At 33.6% G+C, this 19,758-nt stretch overlaps 1 protein-coding gene across 1 annotated transcript in view; it reads left to right on the top strand.

Moving 5' to 3' along the window:
* LOC134840687 (sodium-dependent lysophosphatidylcholine symporter 1-B-like) overlaps positions 1 to 18,164 on the top strand; it is a 33,250-nt gene extending 15,086 nt beyond the window's left edge. The window contains exons 6-8 of the mRNA XM_063856659.1: positions 13,362 to 13,489; positions 15,897 to 16,139; positions 17,818 to 18,164. Coding sequence (XP_063712729.1) covers positions 13,362 to 13,489; positions 15,897 to 16,139; positions 17,818 to 18,107 — 661 coding nt within the window. The 3' untranslated portion in view covers positions 18,108 to 18,164. The remainder of the gene's footprint in view (positions 1 to 13,361; positions 13,490 to 15,896; positions 16,140 to 17,817) is intronic.
* Positions 18,165 to 19,758: the final 1,594 nt, after the last annotated feature.

Genomic DNA, 19,758 nt, shown 5'->3' with positions numbered 1-19,758 from the left:
CGTCTAGTTTTATATGTCCTTGGTGTCTTTCAAGTTGTGATTGATGTACAGAGTCTGGAAAAACTTGAAAATTAACTAACTTTCTTTGGGAGTTTTTATTTCGTGTGATGTTTAGTCTAAGTAATTCATTTTTACAATCGTCGGGATTGAGATGTAAAAGGCGTTCTATATTACTTTGATAGAATGATTCATGGTCAAGTCGGTTTTTGTTTCCGTTCGAGACTTGTGAACAATGTACTTTCTTTTCGGAAAATGTTGCTGTGAATTTATAGCCTGTAACTGTTGTTGCTCGGGCTTTTGAATAGAGTGTTGCTATTACATCTGTGGTTTCTATAGCTTGTGGTTCTGTTTCACATTGTGATACTTGATTTATTGCATATTTATGTAGTGTTTTTTGTTCATTTTCTTCACAATCGTAATGTGTTACTAATAAATCTTGTGGTCCTGTACGAGGAGAAGGGTTTATGTTTTGATTTGAGATTACTAGAAAAAGGAGTTGGAGAAAAATTAATAATTTTAGAATATGCATGTGTATGATAATCCTGAGTATGGATTATAAAATGTAATGTAGCCAATTGTGTTTTTGGTATATCTGTCGTATTTGTATATTACTTCAGTAGTTATAAACGGTGGTGGTAGTGATTGAGCTGTTATGTTAGGTGGATTTAATGGGTAGGGATGTTGGGTAATATTATTTAACTTAACTGTGATTTCAAACTTTAATTGTAAACTGTTTTGTTGGAGTATTTGAATATTGTGATCACGGATATCGTTGTGAATATCTTGGCGATATTGTAATCTATTAAGTGCCCAGTTATGAAGGCGGTTACTTTCTTGATGTTGTCCAAATAATGGTGGAGGTGCTGTAAATGTATTCCAATCTAGTCTTAAAGGAATATTTGTTGATGATTGTTCTCGATATCTGGCGTCGAGATTATTTGGAAAATTTAAGTTAAAAGGTGGTGGTGAAATCTGGCTTATTGATGGTGTTGATGGTAGTGATAATGTTTCTGGTAGTGATGAGGATGTTGTTGTATCCGTAGAAATATCTATGGGGTCATTGACTAAATTTGGTTCACCTTGTGTAAATGAATGTGTAGTCCAATATGGAAATCGTGATGTTTGGTTTGTGGGGTTGAAAGGATTTTCACGTATTTGCTCAGATGTTGGTGTTGAACCTAAGTAATCTGATGGTAGGCTTGAGGTGCTACGTTGTGAAAGAAGCGTAGGGGTTTCTGGTAATATACCAATGGGGTTTTCTGGAGTGTTTTGTGATGGGGATTGAGGTATATCAAAATGAACTCGGGGAGTTTGAAAATTTCTGTTTCGTCGAGGATGTATAATTTGTCTATTTATTTCGACTGTATTTTGGTTTTGACTAGAATTTTTTATTCTACTTAGTTCTTGTGGTAGTGTTGGATATAGGTTATATGTTGGTTCGCTTAAAGGTGCTTGTCGTTGAACTGGTTCTAGTGGTTCTGATAAACGAGCATGTCGTTCTTCAAAAGTGTATGGATTGTCTTGAAAAGAAATTCGTGTAGATGTTTGAGGATTTTGAGTAGTTGAAGGTGGTGTTTGGTTATCTTGGGATGATGTCGGTGAAGACTGATTCTGTGACTGTTGGGTAGCAATTTTTGATGGTTTTTTGAATTATTACTTTAGTGAGAAGGTTTATGTTTATTATAATATTCTTCCAAAAAAAGAATTAGAAGGACTGTTGCTAGGGCAAATGTGAGGATTGCTTTCTTTATACATTTACAGATGGTCAAAATGAGGGATGATAAGAATGCTATGAAAATTACAAACAATAAAAAAATATCGGTTCTACTGAAAATTGTTCGTATCATTTAGACAAGTTATATGACTCGTACCTGTGGATGTAATCAAGGGTTTTGGAAAGTTGGAGGAATAGTTCGAGTATAGTGTAGAAAATTAAAAAAATGTTACAAAAAATGATTAGGATTATTAGAAAAGATTCAAGTATATCAAAAAGAAATATTATAAAGGTTTCAAGTATTGTAAAAAAATGTTTAAGATTTATGAGTATTTGAGTAACTGATTGAGAGAAGAGCATTTAAGAAATGATCTCTTGGTCGAATATTTTTTGCTGTTTGAGGCGATTTTCAAGTGTGGTCGGATTATTTATTAGTTTTTTGATAAGTGGGTTGAGTTTTGTAAAAAATTGTTGGGGGCAATTTTCATGGTGACTGGGAGGTCGTCTTTTTCTTTATTTTTGTTTGTCAAATGATCCGGGGTATGGTGAGATTTTTATACTTTAGGCTAATTAAAATGTTCATTTTGTTACTTTAGGCTAAGTTAACAAATTTGCTTTGGGGGTATTCGTGGTCTGAGTTGGGGAAATATTGTTGATCTTTGGGTTATTAGATAAGGGAGGGGTACGGTATTATGGTGATATTTATTTTAGTTGTCAAGTTGGAGTGGTTTGCTTATTTTTGACCTGGAGGTCGTAAAGTTATAGTTATAGATGTGCCTGGAGTTCTATATGATTCGTCTAATTGGTCTTAGTTTGAGTTAGAGAAAGTGACGGATTGGATGAATCCTATTTGTTTATTTTGAACTAGAATTATTACGTACTTGTCAGCATGTTATTTTGAAAAATGTAAATGAAAAATGTTTTGAAGGTTTCAAGATAGTGAAGTATAATGTTAAAATTACTTTTGAAATTCCACTTTCTTTAAAATTTTAGATTGGGGGATGAATATTTTATAGTTTTTACGTGGTTGATTTCGGAGTCTTGTTGTTTTTCTATTTTCTGATTTGTCGATTTGTTCTTGGGGTATTATTTGTTCGGTCATTTTTCTATTTTTTCTTTGTTTTGGGGATTCTTTATGATTTTGTGTATTGATTTTGGTGGCGGTTGGTTTTGTGTTTTGATTTTCGGTGGGGTTATCATTTTGTTCTGTGTTTTTCAGATGTGGTTCATTTTGAATGATTTTTAATCCTGTGAAAGAATATAATTGAGTTAATTCGCGGAGTGCGTATTCTTTTGGGTAATAAGGTAATAGGTTGTTTCGATGTTGAACGATTTCTTTTTTGTTTGAGTCGGTAATTTTATATGTGACATCAGTGGGTTTTGCAATTATTTGGTATGGTCCTTTTCGAAGGGGTTGTAATTTTTTAGAAATTCCTTTTTGAGTATTAAAATTAGGTATTAAAACAAATGTTCCAATTTTTAAATCGGAGGCTGGTGTAAAACGTGAATTGATTTGTTCATTAATGTTTTGTCTTTGTAATAAATTTTTTGTTATTTTTTGATAAATTTCATTGTGTTTTTTATCTCTATTTAGAATCCATTCGGTGTGTGTACCGGAGGCTAGTTTAAGAATTTGTGGGTGATGAAAATGATCTTCATCGTGTGTATGTAAAGGTAGGTTATAACAAATTGAGTCTTTTTTTGGTTGACAATAACCTTGTGCGTTTTTATGAGAATTTGCTGTAAACATTATTGGTTTGCGTGGCTTTTGGTTAAAAACCATTTCGTATGGTGACATTCCTAAAGTTGTCGTAATTTGTGAATTATATGCTAAGGGAAATAATTTTACATCTGCTGACCATTCGGTATATTTTGTATCATTTCCGTTGATGAAACATCTAAGATATTCTTGTAATGAACGGTTCATACCTTCGACTAAGCCGTTTGTCCAAGGTGCATGAGATGTACGTGGTTTGTGTTTAATGTTATATAAATGACATAGTGTGATAATTTCATTATTTATGAATTCTGTACCGTTGTCTGTAACTAAAATTTCTGGTAGTCCGAATTTTGCTATCCAGTGTTCATAGAGTGTTGTGTAAGCGTAATAAGCGTTACAATGTGGTACTGGGTTAAGTGCTACATAATGTGTAAATGCGTCAACAATTACCATAATGTAGGAGTTTCCTTCTGATGAGGGTGAAATTGGTCCTTTAGTATCAAATGAGATACGATGATTAAAGTACAAACTTTGTCCTTTAAAATCTTGTTTTTGTGCTATTTGTTTTTGATTTGGGTAAGGTTTATTTAGTTGACATACTATACAGTCATTCCATAGTACTTTTATCCAAATTGGTGCATTTGGGAAATAAAAGTTTTGTATAAAATTTGAATATGTTTTTTCTGATCCAGAGTGTCCTTTAATATTTTGTGTATGTGAAATATTAAAAGCTATAAGAATCATACTTAAAGGGAGACATGGAACTGTAGATTCATTCAGGTTATACTCTAAAAGGTCTGTATTTTCGTTAATTGTTGTGTTGTTAAATTTGCGAAAGTATCGGAGGAGTGTTTTGTTTCCTAGAATGGTTGAACCTGCTTTGATAGGTTTAGTTTTATATTTGTGCCATGATTTCAGTTGTCGAATTACTGGGTCAAGGTTTTGATATTGTTTCAGTGTTGAAATTGTAATTATTTCTGTTGGGGGGAGAAAAATGTTTTCGATTTCTAATTTAGATAAGGGTATTGTATCAAGTGGGTCGTGAAGGTCAAAAACTTGATTTATTGTGTATTTTGAATCATTTGTTTGTGGTCCTGATAAATTTATTTTATCAGTTAAATCTTCTTTTTCAATTAGTGGAAAATGGTCTTTCTTAGGCGGGTGTTGTTTTGTTCGTTTTTGTTGAGTGTTATTTTTTATCCATTGAGAATATGGGATTGGTTTGAAAGTTGATGTTCCAAGTAAATCAACTTCATAATGATTATTTTGACAATCTAAATAAAGTGGGAAATGTTGTAAATTATTTATTTGTGATTGTTCAATATCAGTTTTTACTGCATATTTGCATTCCAATCGGGGTGATGTTTCGTTTTCTGCAAGGTAGAATTTTATGTTTTTGGGTATTTCAACTGTTGTTTTTCGTGTAAGTAATTCAGGTGGTGTATTTCGACTTAAGGTGTCTGGTAATGCAAGATTTTTTCCTGCAGTCCAAACTATATGTAAGTTTGGAAATTTCATTAGAATTAGTTGAAATCTGTAAACTCGGTGGTTTGGGTTAGATTTTTGTGTAAAGAGAAAGATGATTGGTTTATGGTCTGTGAATAGAACTGTTGGATGTTTTGATCCAAGTATCAGAAATTCATATTCTGTCAGTGTATATATTATGGCTGTACATTCTCTCATTAGAGTTGAGAGTCGTAGCTCTGCTTGAGTGAATAATCGAGAATTTGCTGATATGAGGTTCATTTTATTTGTACCATTATGTGATTGTAATAGTGCTGCACCGATGCCAAAGTTCGAAGCATCGCACATTGCATAAAATGGTTGATTTGAATCTGGAATTGTGTTTGAAATTTGTTCAGTTAAAAGTTTCTTTACTTCTTCAAATCGTGTTTGATGTTCTGTGTTCCATTCAAAATTATTTTGTTGTCTAAGGATGTTATAAAATGGTCGTAGATATAATTGCATTTTATAAACATATTTACTTAAAAAGTTTAACATTCCAAGAAATTCTTGGATTTTCTTTTTATTTGTTGGTGGTTGAAGTTTTTGAATAGCGTCAATGCGTGATTTCAATGGAGTGATTGTTTTTCTTTCTATATTATGTCCTAAGAATTTAACTCTTGTCAAAAAGAAGTGTGATTTATCGGGGGCGGCCTTCAGATTTTCGTTCTGAAGTATTTGGTGATATTTTTCTAAAACACTGAACATTTCGTCTTTTGTTTGTGATTGCATAAAAACATCGTCTAAATAGGTGATTGCGTTTTTCTTGAGTATTAGTGGTCTAAAAATTTTGCTCATAAAAGCTGAAAATGCTGCTGGTCCTATGGATATTCCATAGAATAAGCGGTTGAATTCATATTGTTGGTTTCCGATAACAAATTGTGTTAAACGTCGTGATTGTTCATCTAGTGGCATTTGATTGTATGCACTATTCATATCGGCGGTTGTAAAGTATTTGCCGTTTATTTTTGTTAAAATAACTTGTATTGGTTCAATGGGCCAATTACATTTTGATTCATCTATAAGTGAATTGAGGTATCTAGCATCGAGAACGATTTTTAATGATTCTCCTTTAGCTAGAATGATAACGGGGTTGATAAATGTGTTCCCTTTTGGTTGTTCTTCTTTATTAACTGGTGATATAATGTTGTATTGTTCTAAAATATCGAGTAATCTGTTCACTTTATCATGTAAGTGAATTGGTACTTTACTTGCTCTCTGTTTTTTGAAAACTGCGTTTGGTTTTAACGGGAGATATAGTGATGAACTGATTTTTCCAACATCGAATTTTGATGTTGCATAGACTGATGAATATTCAATTAGCTGTTTGGCTAACTTTTCGAATTCGTCTTGTGTTATTTGTGAATGTTGGAAATTAAACATTGTTAAAAATTTCTGTTGGTCCTCTGTGTAGTTACTTATGTTGAATGTAGGTTTGAAATATGGAGTTTTTGTGAAATAATCCGTATTTCTGTTTTCGTTACTTATTATATTATTTATAGATAATTCTTCATTAAGAATTGTAGATTGGCAAATATCTAGTAATTGGAGTATATTATTTACGCGATAGGCTTTTTCGTGTATTGGTGATATTGTAGCGTTGGTTTCACAATATCCTAAAAGTCCTAAAGGTAATGTTACTTGGTAAGGTGTGTTGTTATAGACATGTAAGGAAATGATATCGGAATTCGAATTTTTCAAATATTTTATGGATGAGATTGTGATTTTGAAAAATTTGTGAATAGGTTTGAATTCAAATTCTGACATATAAAATTTTTGTTTGTTTTGTTCTTTATCATATTGGTGAACTTGTTTGATTGAAAAATTATAGATATTTCCTGATAGTGGTTTCAAGTGTTTTCTTTGTTGGTTAAATATCGGGTAGAATTTTGAAAAGAATGGTGGTTGTTTATTTAATCTTTGAAAAAATGTTAAGGATGTTTCTTTTGTTTTTGTATATTTATCTTTGATTAATATTTTACTATTTAGTATGTTAATTGTTGGTATATACTTCGAAATAAATGGTATTCCAATGATATTATATTTAATGTCAGTGATATGGAATATTTGTTTAAATGGCTTATTTAAAATTTTGCTTTGTTCCATTGTTCTGGTGGGGAGGAGAAATAATTGGATTTTTCCGTAGTTTATCAATGTTGATCCTTGTGCTGTTGCTAACTTACTGGAGGTTTCAAGAGGTGTTAGCTTTGGGTGTAAAGTTTTTATTTCATTCCATGTGGGGATGTTTATTATGTTTGATTCTGCTCCTGAATCAATTAAAAAATCTATTTCAAGGTCTGGTGGTTGAAATTCTTTATTTCTTGGGCTTTCTAAGAGAAATGGAATTGTCCAAATTTTCTCTTTGGGTTGTTCTTTTTGTATATTTTGATAAATGTGGTTTGTATTCAAGCATTTTGTTTTGATATTTTTATTGGTTTGATTTGTAGTGTTAATCTCATTTGTTTCTTGCGTCGTTGGTGTGGAATTTATGGGTGTAGTGTAATAATTTTGAAGAAATTCTGATTGATTTTCATATATGTGTGATGGAAAGGGTTGTTCATATATGACAGATTCATAGTCATTTTCGACTTTTATCATATTGATAGAAAGAGTGTTTTCAGTATCACTTTCTGAATCTGATGATGTACAGTTTATTTGATTGAGTTGTAACGTATCAGTTACTGTGTCATCAATACCTGGAGGGTCTGATGTTGTTTCTGGATTAGTTTGTACTTGATTAATATGTCTTTGATGTTTAGGTGTACTACTTCTGTGGCGATTATTAGAATTATTATAGTTATTATTATTCCGGTGTGGTGATTGGGAATAATTTCTATAACGATTATTATAACTTGAGTGTCGATTTTGTGAATTATTTCGCGATCTGTTTTGATAATTGTTGTTTGGTCTGTTATAGTTCGATCTATTATATGAGTTATTCCTTGATTGATTGTTCGGGTAATTCTGGTTTCGGTTGTTTGAATAACTTCTATTTCGATTATAGGAGTAGTTTCTATTCCTATTGTATGATGAATTTCGTGATTGGTTGTTTGGATAGTAGTTATTTCTTGATTGGGAATTAGATCTAGAAACAAATCGTTGTGTATTTGAATTTGATCTGGAGTAGTTATTTCGACTATTTGGTCTATTGTAGTGATTTTGTGATGAATTATTCGTGTTTCTTCGTTCTGGTGATCTTCCTCTATAACTTGAGTTATATGGTGATTGATTTCTTGTATAATTTGTATTGTTCGGGAGTGGTTTTCCTGAACTGTTGTTGCTGTGGACTGTTTTGTTCGGTAGATTTTGATCTTTTTTCATGTATTGATAGAATGATTTATTTGGTTCTTTATATTTTTGAGGTTTATTTTGATTGTCTTGTTGTTTTTGTCTACATTCGGAAATACTATGTCCGTATCGTCGGCAATAATTACACCATTTTTTGAAAGATGGTTTGCCTTTGAAGTTTGGGTTCTTTTCATAAATATTGAGTATTTCAGTGATTTTTTCAACGAGGTCTGTCTCTGATTCCTGTATATTATTAATATTAGTGGGAGTCGTTTCAATTCTATTAACGTATTGTAATTTCAGATTTTCCGTTTCTTCTAGTTTCATCGTGATTTCTGCTTGTTCTAATTTGTCTACTAGTTTTTGAAAATCTAAATCGGGTTCTCGAATTGAAGAAGGATGGGATGCTCTCTTTTTTATTGCTATTTTCCTTAATTGTGGTGTTAAGGTCATCATTAAGATTTCTGTCATCTTTGTGTTTTTATAGTCGTGTGTATTTAGTGAATATGCTTTTCGAACTAGTGTTTCGATTCGTACTGCTATTTGCTTGATGGTTTCGTTTGGTAATCTGCGAATTTCATTACATAAAACTCTTTGTTGTTGTTTGTTTCTTTCGGAGTCAAACATTTTTGAAAATTCCTGTGTAAACCTTTTCCAGTTTGATTTTATTTCTAGAGGTAGTACTGAAAACCATTTTTGGGCTGCGCCATCTAAGGTTGTTTGTATTAACGCTGTGCGTCGATGTATCCAGTTTTGATGTAGTGGCGTATTTATTGGTTCAGGTCCAATATTTAAAATCAGGTTTGCTGTTACTGCATTTAAATAATCTTCTACAGAGTATTCAGGGTCTGTTCCTGTGAAAACCATTAAAGGTTTGTTTGATGTTATTGATGATCCACCCATAAGGTATGGATTCATTGTCATTTGTAATGATTCTGCTGCATTTGGCATTTGAGAAAAATTTGAAAGTTGGTTTCTTGTTATTTCATGTTGTTGGAGATAATATGGGAGTGGTATTTCATTTTGCATTTGTGATGGTTGATACGAGTGTGCAGTCATTGGATTTTGTTGTTGAATTGGTTGAAAAGATTGTGTATTAATTAGATTTTGTTGTTGAATTGGTTGTTGATGTTGTGCATCTATTGATTGTGGAGAAAAATTTCTATGATTTGTACGTGTTCTCTGTATTCCTTGTCTACGATATTCTTGAGTATTTGGTGCAAATATATCTGGTTGTAAGAAATCATCATCTGAGGATAAATAATCCATTTGATAAGATGTCTGTTTTTTATTTTTATTTTGTTGAAAAAATGGGTAATTTTCACTGTGATCCTGTGGAGGATTTGTTTGGAAATTTATTGAATTAGGTTGGGTCATTGGGTTATCCCAATTTCGAGATCTTGTATATTGGTTAAAATTTCTTTGTGGTTGATTATATGTTTTTGATGGATGTGTATAATTATAATTATGGTCTGTAAAGTTGTTTCTAGTGAATGTTTTGCGTGTTTTTGATGGTATTGTCATGGGTCTGTATGTTTGGTAATCCATATGTGAATATTTAGGGGCAACCGAAGGTTTAACGGTTGATTGTAAGGTTACCTGTGTTTGTGAAGGATTTGTATTTCTTGGTGTTGTTAAATTTGGGCGTATTGGTGAAATACTTTGTTGTGTAGTTGTGTGTGTACAATTTCTTCATTTATGAAGTGTGATGGTGTCTGGATATCTTGTTGAGTAAGATTCCTAGTTCCATTGAGGTTTTCATTGTGTATGACTGTAGAGTTTAAACTATTATTTTGTGTATCGGGTAAAAATGTATTATAGTTTAATGGTGTTGCATCAATTGTTAATGGTATTACTTTTACATAATCTCTTATGTAAGATATCGTACTTATTGCTTGACTTGAGATTGATTGTGGGAAGCTTATAAATGCGGGATGAGACCATTCGGGGTCCCAAACATAATCTGATTGTTCTGTGATAGCGGTATCATCGTTCGAGTTTTGGGGTCTAAAATTTTTTCTTGCTTGTGCAATTAAATCAATATTGTGTGTGAAATAATCTATTATGAACCATGCCAAAATTTTTTGTAGATCGTGTTTTGTATGTTGTGAAACGTCGTCTTTCGTGAAATTTTCTTTAATGATGTTTAAATAACTAGAGAGTAGTGTGATTTCATGTCGTACTTTCAAATGTTTAGATGTTTCTGTCGGTGAGACATTTGTTATTGGGATTTCGTTTTCTAATATCGAAATATAACTATATATTATTGCGAAAACTTCATTGGTGAAAATGGAGTTTGCTCTTTGTGAGTTATGGTATTGGATGCTTTTTATATATTCTGAAAAAACTTTTGAAAATTCTAAGTCAAGATCGTCTGTTTGAATAGTATATGTTCTATCATTATGGTTTGGTGAAATGAATTCTATAGAGTAGATTCCATACTGTTGTGTTATGTTGCATATATCTTTTAGATAGTGATCTATGATTTGTCTTTTGATTTTTACATCGGGGAACTCTGTTTTACATGGACTGATTCCGGGTTCAAATAAATTTACGAGTAAATTTTGACAAAATATGTGTTGTCCTCTATCAGTATCTGCATCTACTATAAAAGGAAAGATTTCATCATCATCTGGAGTTTCGTCACCTGGGGTGTGCGTTGAACTCATTTTTCCGTTCGATGACTGTTAATATGTAATTATTAATGTGTCGAATTGGTTGATTCCAATTGTATAAATGTACTGGTTTGTGTTTATACTGCTTTTTTATTCTTTTTTTTCCTCTTTGTGATGAATTTGAAGTTGTTTCTGAGTCAGAAAAATATAATTGATCGTGAAGTGGGCAATTTTTATCTATTGATTCTTTTAGTTTGTAAAGTTCGTCTAAACTGTTGGTTTCTGATTCTGAAAATGCGTTTCGATTTTTTGAAAATCTTTTTCGTGTTATTTGTCTTTGTTTAGTTATTATTTTTCTTTTTAGTGTTTGTCGTTTTGTTCGAATGTATCCAACTGTTTGTGTATGAGGTGTGATTACAAGGTCGTATTTTTTGTTATCTATTTCACAATTGTGTAAAACGATTGTTTGTTTATTTCCTAGGTTTTTAAATGACATAAGGTTTAGGATGACGGATGCAAAAGGTTGTTAAATGATTTCTATTTTCTTAAACTGTTAGTTCTTACGATTTTTTGGTTAGCTTAACCTGGGTCTATTTGTTCAGGGTTGGAGAGAAAAGTATATCGATTCCGAAGAATGATTTTTTACTTTCTCGTGGCTAGTATAAGCTAAGGTGTTAACTTACTTAATCTTACTTAGGGGTAGTGATTGTGTTCAAGGGTTGGAGAATAGTAAATCGATCCACAAGGTTCAGGTATAATTAGAACGCGAGTAGTTCGTTAGATACTATTTTAAATTTACTAAGTCTAAGATTTATCCTGGGTCTGTTAAGAGGGGGGGTCAAGTGAAGGATGAATAACCGAAGTTCTTCACTGTTTATCCTAATTTGAATGATTAGTTTTGTTTAAAAATTTCTATTAGTCTTGGGTCTTTAGAAAGGGTTGGGTAGTGAATCGACGTTTGAGGTCGTTAGACACTAATTAAGTGGGTGGGGGAGAACAAAGTTGTTCTGTTTGATCCAAGGATAAGCCTTGATGATCAAATTTGAAATTTAATTAAGTAGAAAATGATTTAAGATCCAAGGATAAGCCTTGATGATCTGGTTTTAAAATTAGGTGAATTTAAGTTTTAATAAAATTTTAAATGTGTGTAAAGGAAAGATTTAGTTTTTTTTTTATGATATTAGTGGGTTTATGATTGCTGTTATGTTTTAGGTGATGGAGCTGGAACAACAGGATGATTTATGATTACTAACCATTTATTGTCATGCTACTAATTTTTATTTTTTATTTTTCAATAAATATTTTTCAAACATGTTTTGTATATTACTGCAGAGTTTTAGGAAAACGATCTTAGATCTTTTTATCAATCGTTATTGTATATTAATAATTTTGTTTAGCGCCTGAAATGATTTTGAAGATTAACTTCAAGGTTTTATGTTTGCAAATGAAAATCTAAATTCATTGCCAGTAGTATTCTAAATATAAAAGTTTGCTCTGGTTTTTGCCTAACTATCATATAGCTATATGGCAAGTTTCTACTTTGTCGTATGTCGTCTCTGGTTCGAGGTCTTCTTCCAATTCCGGGTAGTTCTGTTATCGTTCGGAATATTGGCTCTGATCTATTGAGTCGTAGAGACATTTCGATTAAATTATTGTCGTATAACATTTTGTAAATGTTTTTGTCTAATTTCTAATCTATTTTGGTTAATTCTAAGCTATTAAGGTCTTGTTCGAGACTTATGGTCGCACCAGATGAGTTATGACCGAGTTGGTTAACTCATAGAGTAATTTCGGATAGGGTACACCGTCTGCTCGTCACGCTATCTTATTTTCGGCCGGATAGATTCGTGCAACTTCTTAGTCTAATACCGATCCTAATCTTACTCTTATACTATCTAGTCTCAGGTTGTTTAACTAGTCTCTGCTAGGCTCAATAGATCTAGGGTATACTGGTTTATTGCGGCTGCTGAAGTGCTCGGGAGAGTCCAACTAATTTCTAAGTTAAATTCAAATCTCTCTGGTGCTTAAATTACAAGTAACTTCAGCACTTACAAATAAGTGGGTTGTTAGTTAGATGGATCATGATTGGTTAATATTAAATACTTTACATTGGTAAAACATTTAATTTATCCAATCATAATATGTAGTTTAGATCAGGTTCCAGTATTGAGGGGTTTGTAATGAGGGGCTTTTTTGAAGAAAAAACAGGCTAAAAACGACGTTATGAGAACTTTTAACAATATATTTGTCGGCGCACGCTCTACCTCAGGTATATAGAAAATTTTTGATGTTGGTCAGCCGAATCGCGTAAATTTATACCAAAGGGGGGGCCTTTGGAAAAAATTAACAACCAGAATTAAGGAGGGGGGTCGCCCCCCTCTCGGCACGCTACTGAGCAAAGCACTGTTTTTTTCCAGATCAAAAAATAGTTTGAACACCAGTGATGACAACAACTCAACATTAAAGCTAAAACATAATAACTAAAACTGAAGCATCATTGTTTTTCGTGTTATTTGTTCAGCCTGAAGAAAGGGGAGGGGACGGAGTTCACGGTGGCAGTCATCATCCTCATGTCCTCGGGGGGACTGGGGGTGCCCCTCTGGCAACTGGTACTCACCAAGTTCGGCAAGAAGGTCGCTGTATTCGCAGGTAACACACACGCACGACACACACACACATACACACATACGACACACACACACACACACACACACACACACACACACACACACACATACACACACACACACACACACACACACACCTCCACACGACACACACACGCGCACACACGACACGCGCGCAGACACACGACACCCTGTGCTCAATCCTACTTACATTATCATCATAGAACAACTCAAATTATCATCAAAACTGCATAATTTCTTTCAACTTCTAAGCAATATTCCAACAAATTTGAGTTTTTTTTTCTGAAAAATTATCGATTATCTTTGCTATTTACCCTTGCGATAGGCAAGGGTATTGGGCTCTTTTTCCTTTTCCCCCCACCTGCAAATTTTTACATGTAACTTTGTTGACCACATTGTCCGATTGTAATGAAAATTTACATACGAACTAATAAAGCAACGTCAAACATATTTGGTCTTCATACTCAACCTCGTAAAAGCACTGGTTACACTAATATATTGAAGCTCGTGTGAGGTGGGGGGAGGGGGAAGGAAAAAGAGCCGGGTATTGCAATCGGGTACTAGAATTTTTTTCCTGTAAACAACTTTGTTCACAGAATGGTCAAAATTAGAATTTACCATAAAAGGTAAGTTTGGACTCAGCTCATAATAATTTCATATTTCTATGGGTCTACGGCACGCTTGGGCTGGAGGTAAGGAATATGCGTGGGACGGCAGTGGTCCTGGGTTGAAATCTGACAGGACCTGTTTTTTTTTTAATCAAACGGGAAGTAGTCAGTTTCAAAAAATGATCATCCAATTATTTGTCCGCTTATGTTTTCACATCCTAGAAATGTTTTTTTTTTGCTATACGCAAGTTATATTGTAGTCGATATTTTTTCTGAGTGTGTTTCGATCTTTTTTCTGCTTCTCGTAATTTTACTAAAATTGACTTCTTAATATTTTTTTTCGCTAAAAAAGTTTAATTCGCCCAAATGATTTTGACTTACTTTTTATCGGCTTAGTGAGCTTTTTTTGAGTAATTTCAAAGACACATATTTCGATACTCCCTTCTGGATAGCATCAAATGCTAAAAATTACAATAGAATTAATAGTTTTTTTTCGGTTTTTTCCTTTTTTTCCACTTGATAGGTTTCGGCCTATACAAAATCGGCTTAAATGACTCAATCTGCGTTTTTCGACAAGCTAAAACTTTTTTATGTGTGGGAATGTGCTTTGAGGGTGAGGGGGGCTGAATAACTTTTTATTAGTCATAATTTTTTCCGGCTTTTTTAATTATGTTTTCGGCTTATTAGGTTTCGTCCTATATTACATCGGCTTAGAAGACCTCGAATTGTTGCATTTGAAAAGCAAAGAAAGTTATGTGTGTTTGTGTTTTGAGGGCGAGTGTGAATTGATAATTCATTTTGATGGATCTAGTTTTTTTTGACATTATCGTTTTTTTTTCGACTTAGCGGCTCTCTTGTTTTGCATCGCAAATCTTGCGAATCTCAGCTTCGCCTCTGTGTTAATTTTATTGTTTAGTTTTGAGCCAATAAAAGTAAAAAAAAAACAATCAAATCACATTTATCACTGTGACTGAATTGAATTCAGAACGTGAAAAAGTCTGAAAAAATGATCCATGTGTTGATGCTGGCCAAACATTTGTTCATGCATCTGCAATTTCGAACTGTCAGATCACCTGCGAAAATGAGTTTTGCTAAATGAGAGATTTTTGTGTGCATCTTGTTCCTGGAACAGATTGACTGCACATTTTGATTACAGCAGAGTTTTTGCTCCGACCATGTTCGAAGGCATTTTAGCTGTTGGTGGCTTTTGTGCGCGTAACTTTATAATTACTTTGAAGGCTCATTTGGGTACTAGTATTGAAGTGAATATGTTATTATATTCACAATTTCTCACTCCAGGTTCAGATACCAGCAAGATATTGCCTAAAAAAGTTCTCTTAGTGAAACTTGTACGATACTTTTGCATTTACCAACCAACAACCTTACCGTAATTTTCCGTCAACTTTGAGAATTCATGAATCGAGCCTTCATTTACACAATCAACTGCTTATTTTTCCATAAAATTAAAAGGTGCTTTACTCTATTTTAAAAGCAAATTGGAAGATTTTTAAAAAGCTGTTTATTTGAAGAAAATTGAACTTTTCTTTTTTGGCAATTTTTTTTAGCAATGAACTGTGTTGGGATAATTCTTTGCATCTTTCCCAGCTTTATGCACATTTCAAATTCAAAATTACTTCATAATTACCGATCTCTTTTACCATATTCCACTTTTGTAAAGGGGGTGAGATTCCTTACTATGTATAAAATTCTGATATGTTGATTTATTTGTTTCCAGGTAGATATTCGCTTCTAGGTACCCGATGGGGGATAAAGAGATGGATAATAACTTGTGTTGATTAGGTGTGTTGGTGTTTGTGCCTGCTCTGTGCAGTCTCTACTTCGTGCCCTCTGGCATCAACCAGTGGATCATCTACTCCATCTGTTTCGTCACTGGATTCGGACTGGGCTCCGGCTACTTCATGCCCTGGTCCATGTTGCCAGATGTGGTGGACGACTACATCGTCAAGTACAGCGAGAGCAGCGATAGCATCTTCTACGGATTCTTTGTATTCTTCAACAAATTCGCAGCTGGCATTGGACTAGGTACTACTTAATACTCTCCTCAAAACATATTTGATTTTTTTTCAAAATATCAAACATACAATAATAACGATTTTTAAAGCATGAAAGTATGAAGCGTCTGAAGCAGTTAAAAACGTAATCTTGAAGACTTGAGTTTCCCCTATTTACAAAAGCGAAACGTAGTGTATTATTACGAAGAGTTTTTGTTTCTAACCTGTGTCGCAAATAAAAGTTCTCATTTAGTGGCACTTTTGGAATATTTCAATTTAATCATATATAAGCTTATTTAAGCTAAAACAGCTTAATGCATATGTTGCTGCTTGTTTTTTGGCTAGTATTGGGACCTGTTGAAAAAAATGTATTATGAAAACATATGAAATATGTCGTTTTTCGTTTTTTTTTGCGACGCTTTGGGAAATTTTTGCACTTTTCGCAAAATTTTCAATTTTTCTCAAAAACTACTGTACTGACTTGAAAAAATGGTTTCACCATAACAACCGGCTGCTCTTCTGTGTGCTTACATATTTTGCTAGTCTCTTTTCTTTTTACCTCATATTCGTCCTTCGAAAGTATCATTAGGGGGATTTTTGGTCTACTTGTTTTAAATTTTTTTCATTTTCTCAAATATTGAATGCACAAATTTGAAATGAAGGTGTCGATGTAAAGAACAAATTATGGGAATTCCACCCTGCCAAGCGGCTATTTCCTAAATTCGGTAGAAAAAAAGTTATGGCCTCAAACAAGATATTTTTTGACATTTTGGTCAATTTTTAAAACCTTCTGATTTTTCTGAAAACTACCCTGCCAAATCGAGATTACGGGTTTAAGCGAAAAAAATTTAATTGTGCGAATCGTTTCTGCACCAGCAGTTATGCTCTGCTTTTTGAAAAAAAAACTTATGGCCTAAAAAAATGTCCTATTTCTACTGTTTTATAAGAAATTGCCTCACTCTTCTCGAAACCTATTAGCTAAATCTGATATTAAGGAGTCGATCTGAAAAACCAGAGTGCGGAAAACTTCGACCTGAAAATCTGGGTGTGGAAAGCAGAGGTTATTCCCATGCTTTAGTAGAGAAAATGAGAAGATTGGAGGAAATGAGACTCCGAATCAAAGGGTCGGATATTTAATTCCGGAACATTTAAATAGTATTATTTCTTTGTCGAGTTTTTGCTGCATAGTCCTAATCTCAACAATTTTTTTTTCAATGTGCATTTTTAATCTTCCGCCCTATTTCACTTTGCTTTGCCTTTTTGGAGCCCTTTTTTGCCTTTTCTTTGCTTGTGCTTGCAAAGCGCAGCTTCGCCTCTGTGTAACGAACTTATACTATGAAGTTATAAAGCGTCTGAAGCAGTAAATAATGTAAACTTGAAAACTTGAGTTTCCACTATTATAATTTAGTGACTCATTTGTTTTCAAAACTATTTCGTGCAATAGCCTCAATAGTCGTAATTTACTGTTATGACTGATAAAATGCAAGTAAAGTTTTACAAAACGATTTTGAATAAGCTTTTACTGTGCCTGGACGTCTGTGAACCGAACGTAAATATTGGCTGTTAGGAAAACTATTTTTCTATTTTGAAGAATATTTTGACTTAAACTTTGATATGAAATTTAGTTGGAAAAATGGTTTGCATTAAAATGTGGAGTATTAGTTTGGCGTGGCTGTTAAAAAAACTTGATGTTTGCTGGCTGTGTATAGGAGTGTCGACGTTGTTTCTGGACATTGCTGGATTTGACAACAGTTGTGGGGCTGAGCAGGGGGAGGACGTGGACTTCACCCTGCGGGTACTGTGCGCCCCTGGACCATCAGTGCTAGTGCTGCTCTACGCCTTCTGCATCTTCATGTACCCCCTGAATGAAGACAAGTGTATGGAGAACAAAGAGATCCTGCAGCAGAGAGCGAAGAGACAGAAGGCTCTTAAGGAGCACAATGAACAACATGTGAATCCTGCGTATAACTACCTGCCCGAATACATTACTGCCTTGTAGAAACAAACAACAGAGACAAAGAATGTGAAAAAAAGTAGTTTGTTGTATATGGTCAATGTATTGTGCAGTTATGATTTTGATGGTTAGGTCCCCACCAATTTTGAACGATAGGTCCCACTTAGATTCAAGACTACAAGATTGTATCGTCCCAGTAATGTACAAGAATACGGGACGGGTCCAGATATGCTCATGAATAAACTAAGGGTACCAGTAGTTTTCTGGCTTGAGGGGTGCATTAATGAGAATAGCACATTAACGGGAGAAGTTTACACTTGCAGACGGAGCAAAGAGATTTTTAACCGAATGAGAGCTTTAACATTTCAGCTTGAATCAACTAAGTTGGGTCCATTATGTAACTCGTGGCCGCTAGTCAGTCATGGCCAGAAGAAAAGTGCCAAAACAGTCCAGTCTCTTAATGAGTCAGATGATCACTTAAATGGTTTATTTACTGCTTTGTTATAAACCATTTAATTTAGTCTAAATGCTTTGGAACAAGCATCCCGTTGAGTTGCATTACCTGAGCTGATTGAGATTTCAAAAAACCTCTGAAAACTCACGATGCTTCCTAATGAGAAAAATATGACACTTTTTCCTTCTGAAGTATTCAATTATCCGCCAAAAGTAGATGTTAATTTTGTTCCAGGGCCTTTCGCAGTTCTTTTGGCTGGACTGGCGCGAATAGATGAGTCATGCGCCGCTTCAGTTAATATAGTTTGTACATAAATTAATTTCAACCAAGCTAAAACTGTCAACAAGTCCGGATCTTGTCAACAATTGTCCGCCAATGGTATCTAGTATCTAATTTTTTACCCCCCCCCCCCCCGAATTATATCCTAAAAGCGAAATTTCAACCCAGTTTTGAACCGCTGTTTTGCACTAATTAAAAGTAAAGTAACCTGTACGTATTTTTAACCTTGTCGCGAATCCTACCCCCCCCCCCCAACCACCACACCTTGATAATTAGAGGCTAAATAGCTTACAAGATCCGTGCTTTTTGTTGGCTCTTTTTCAGTGCTATCTGGATGCAATAGTATTTTATTCCATAGTTCAGAACCAGATTCAATCTTGATAAGAATTCATTGTAATTTCCATCACTTGTCAATTCCACAATCAAATGATTTTAAGCTGAAGTTTCATATTTATTTTTCTAGAAACCTCAATTTATTCTTTTTTTTCCAGACATTTTTAAATCAGAATAATAAGAAATAAGGATATCAGGTAGCTGTCATTGCAAGTAGCAAAACATTTTCTGGCCATAACGATTCAAGTAAACAATTTCAAAAATCTGGTTTTTCTCAGTAAAAAAAATCGGAAAAAAAATTTCATTGAGGAGTGACTGAAAAGAATCAAAAACTGCAACAACTTAGTAAGTTTTTTTGTGATTCAGATCATTTTTTCTTAAAATAGAGTCAATTTTGCTGAATTGTTTTATTGAAATCTAAATTAATATGCTGCCACACTTGAATACGCACGAGTTTCATTAAATTACTCAAAATCGAGTGGAAAAAAAAACATAAATAACTCATAGTTTTTTCCGGCTTTCTTCAGTGACGCGGTCAGAACAATAACTAGCTTTGCTATCAGTTGAAAAGTGAGCTATTTGTGTTGTAAGAACGTCATTACCAAATACTACGTATTAGCATGTGTGAAA

This window comes from Symsagittifera roscoffensis, chromosome 2 (genome assembly GCF_963678635.1).
Source record: "Symsagittifera roscoffensis chromosome 2, txSymRosc1.1, whole genome shotgun sequence".
Taxonomy (NCBI): Eukaryota; Metazoa; Xenacoelomorpha; order Acoela; family Convolutidae; genus Symsagittifera; species Symsagittifera roscoffensis.
Note: the sequence above shows the minus strand (reverse complement) of the source record. Positions and strands in the feature narration are given on the sequence as shown.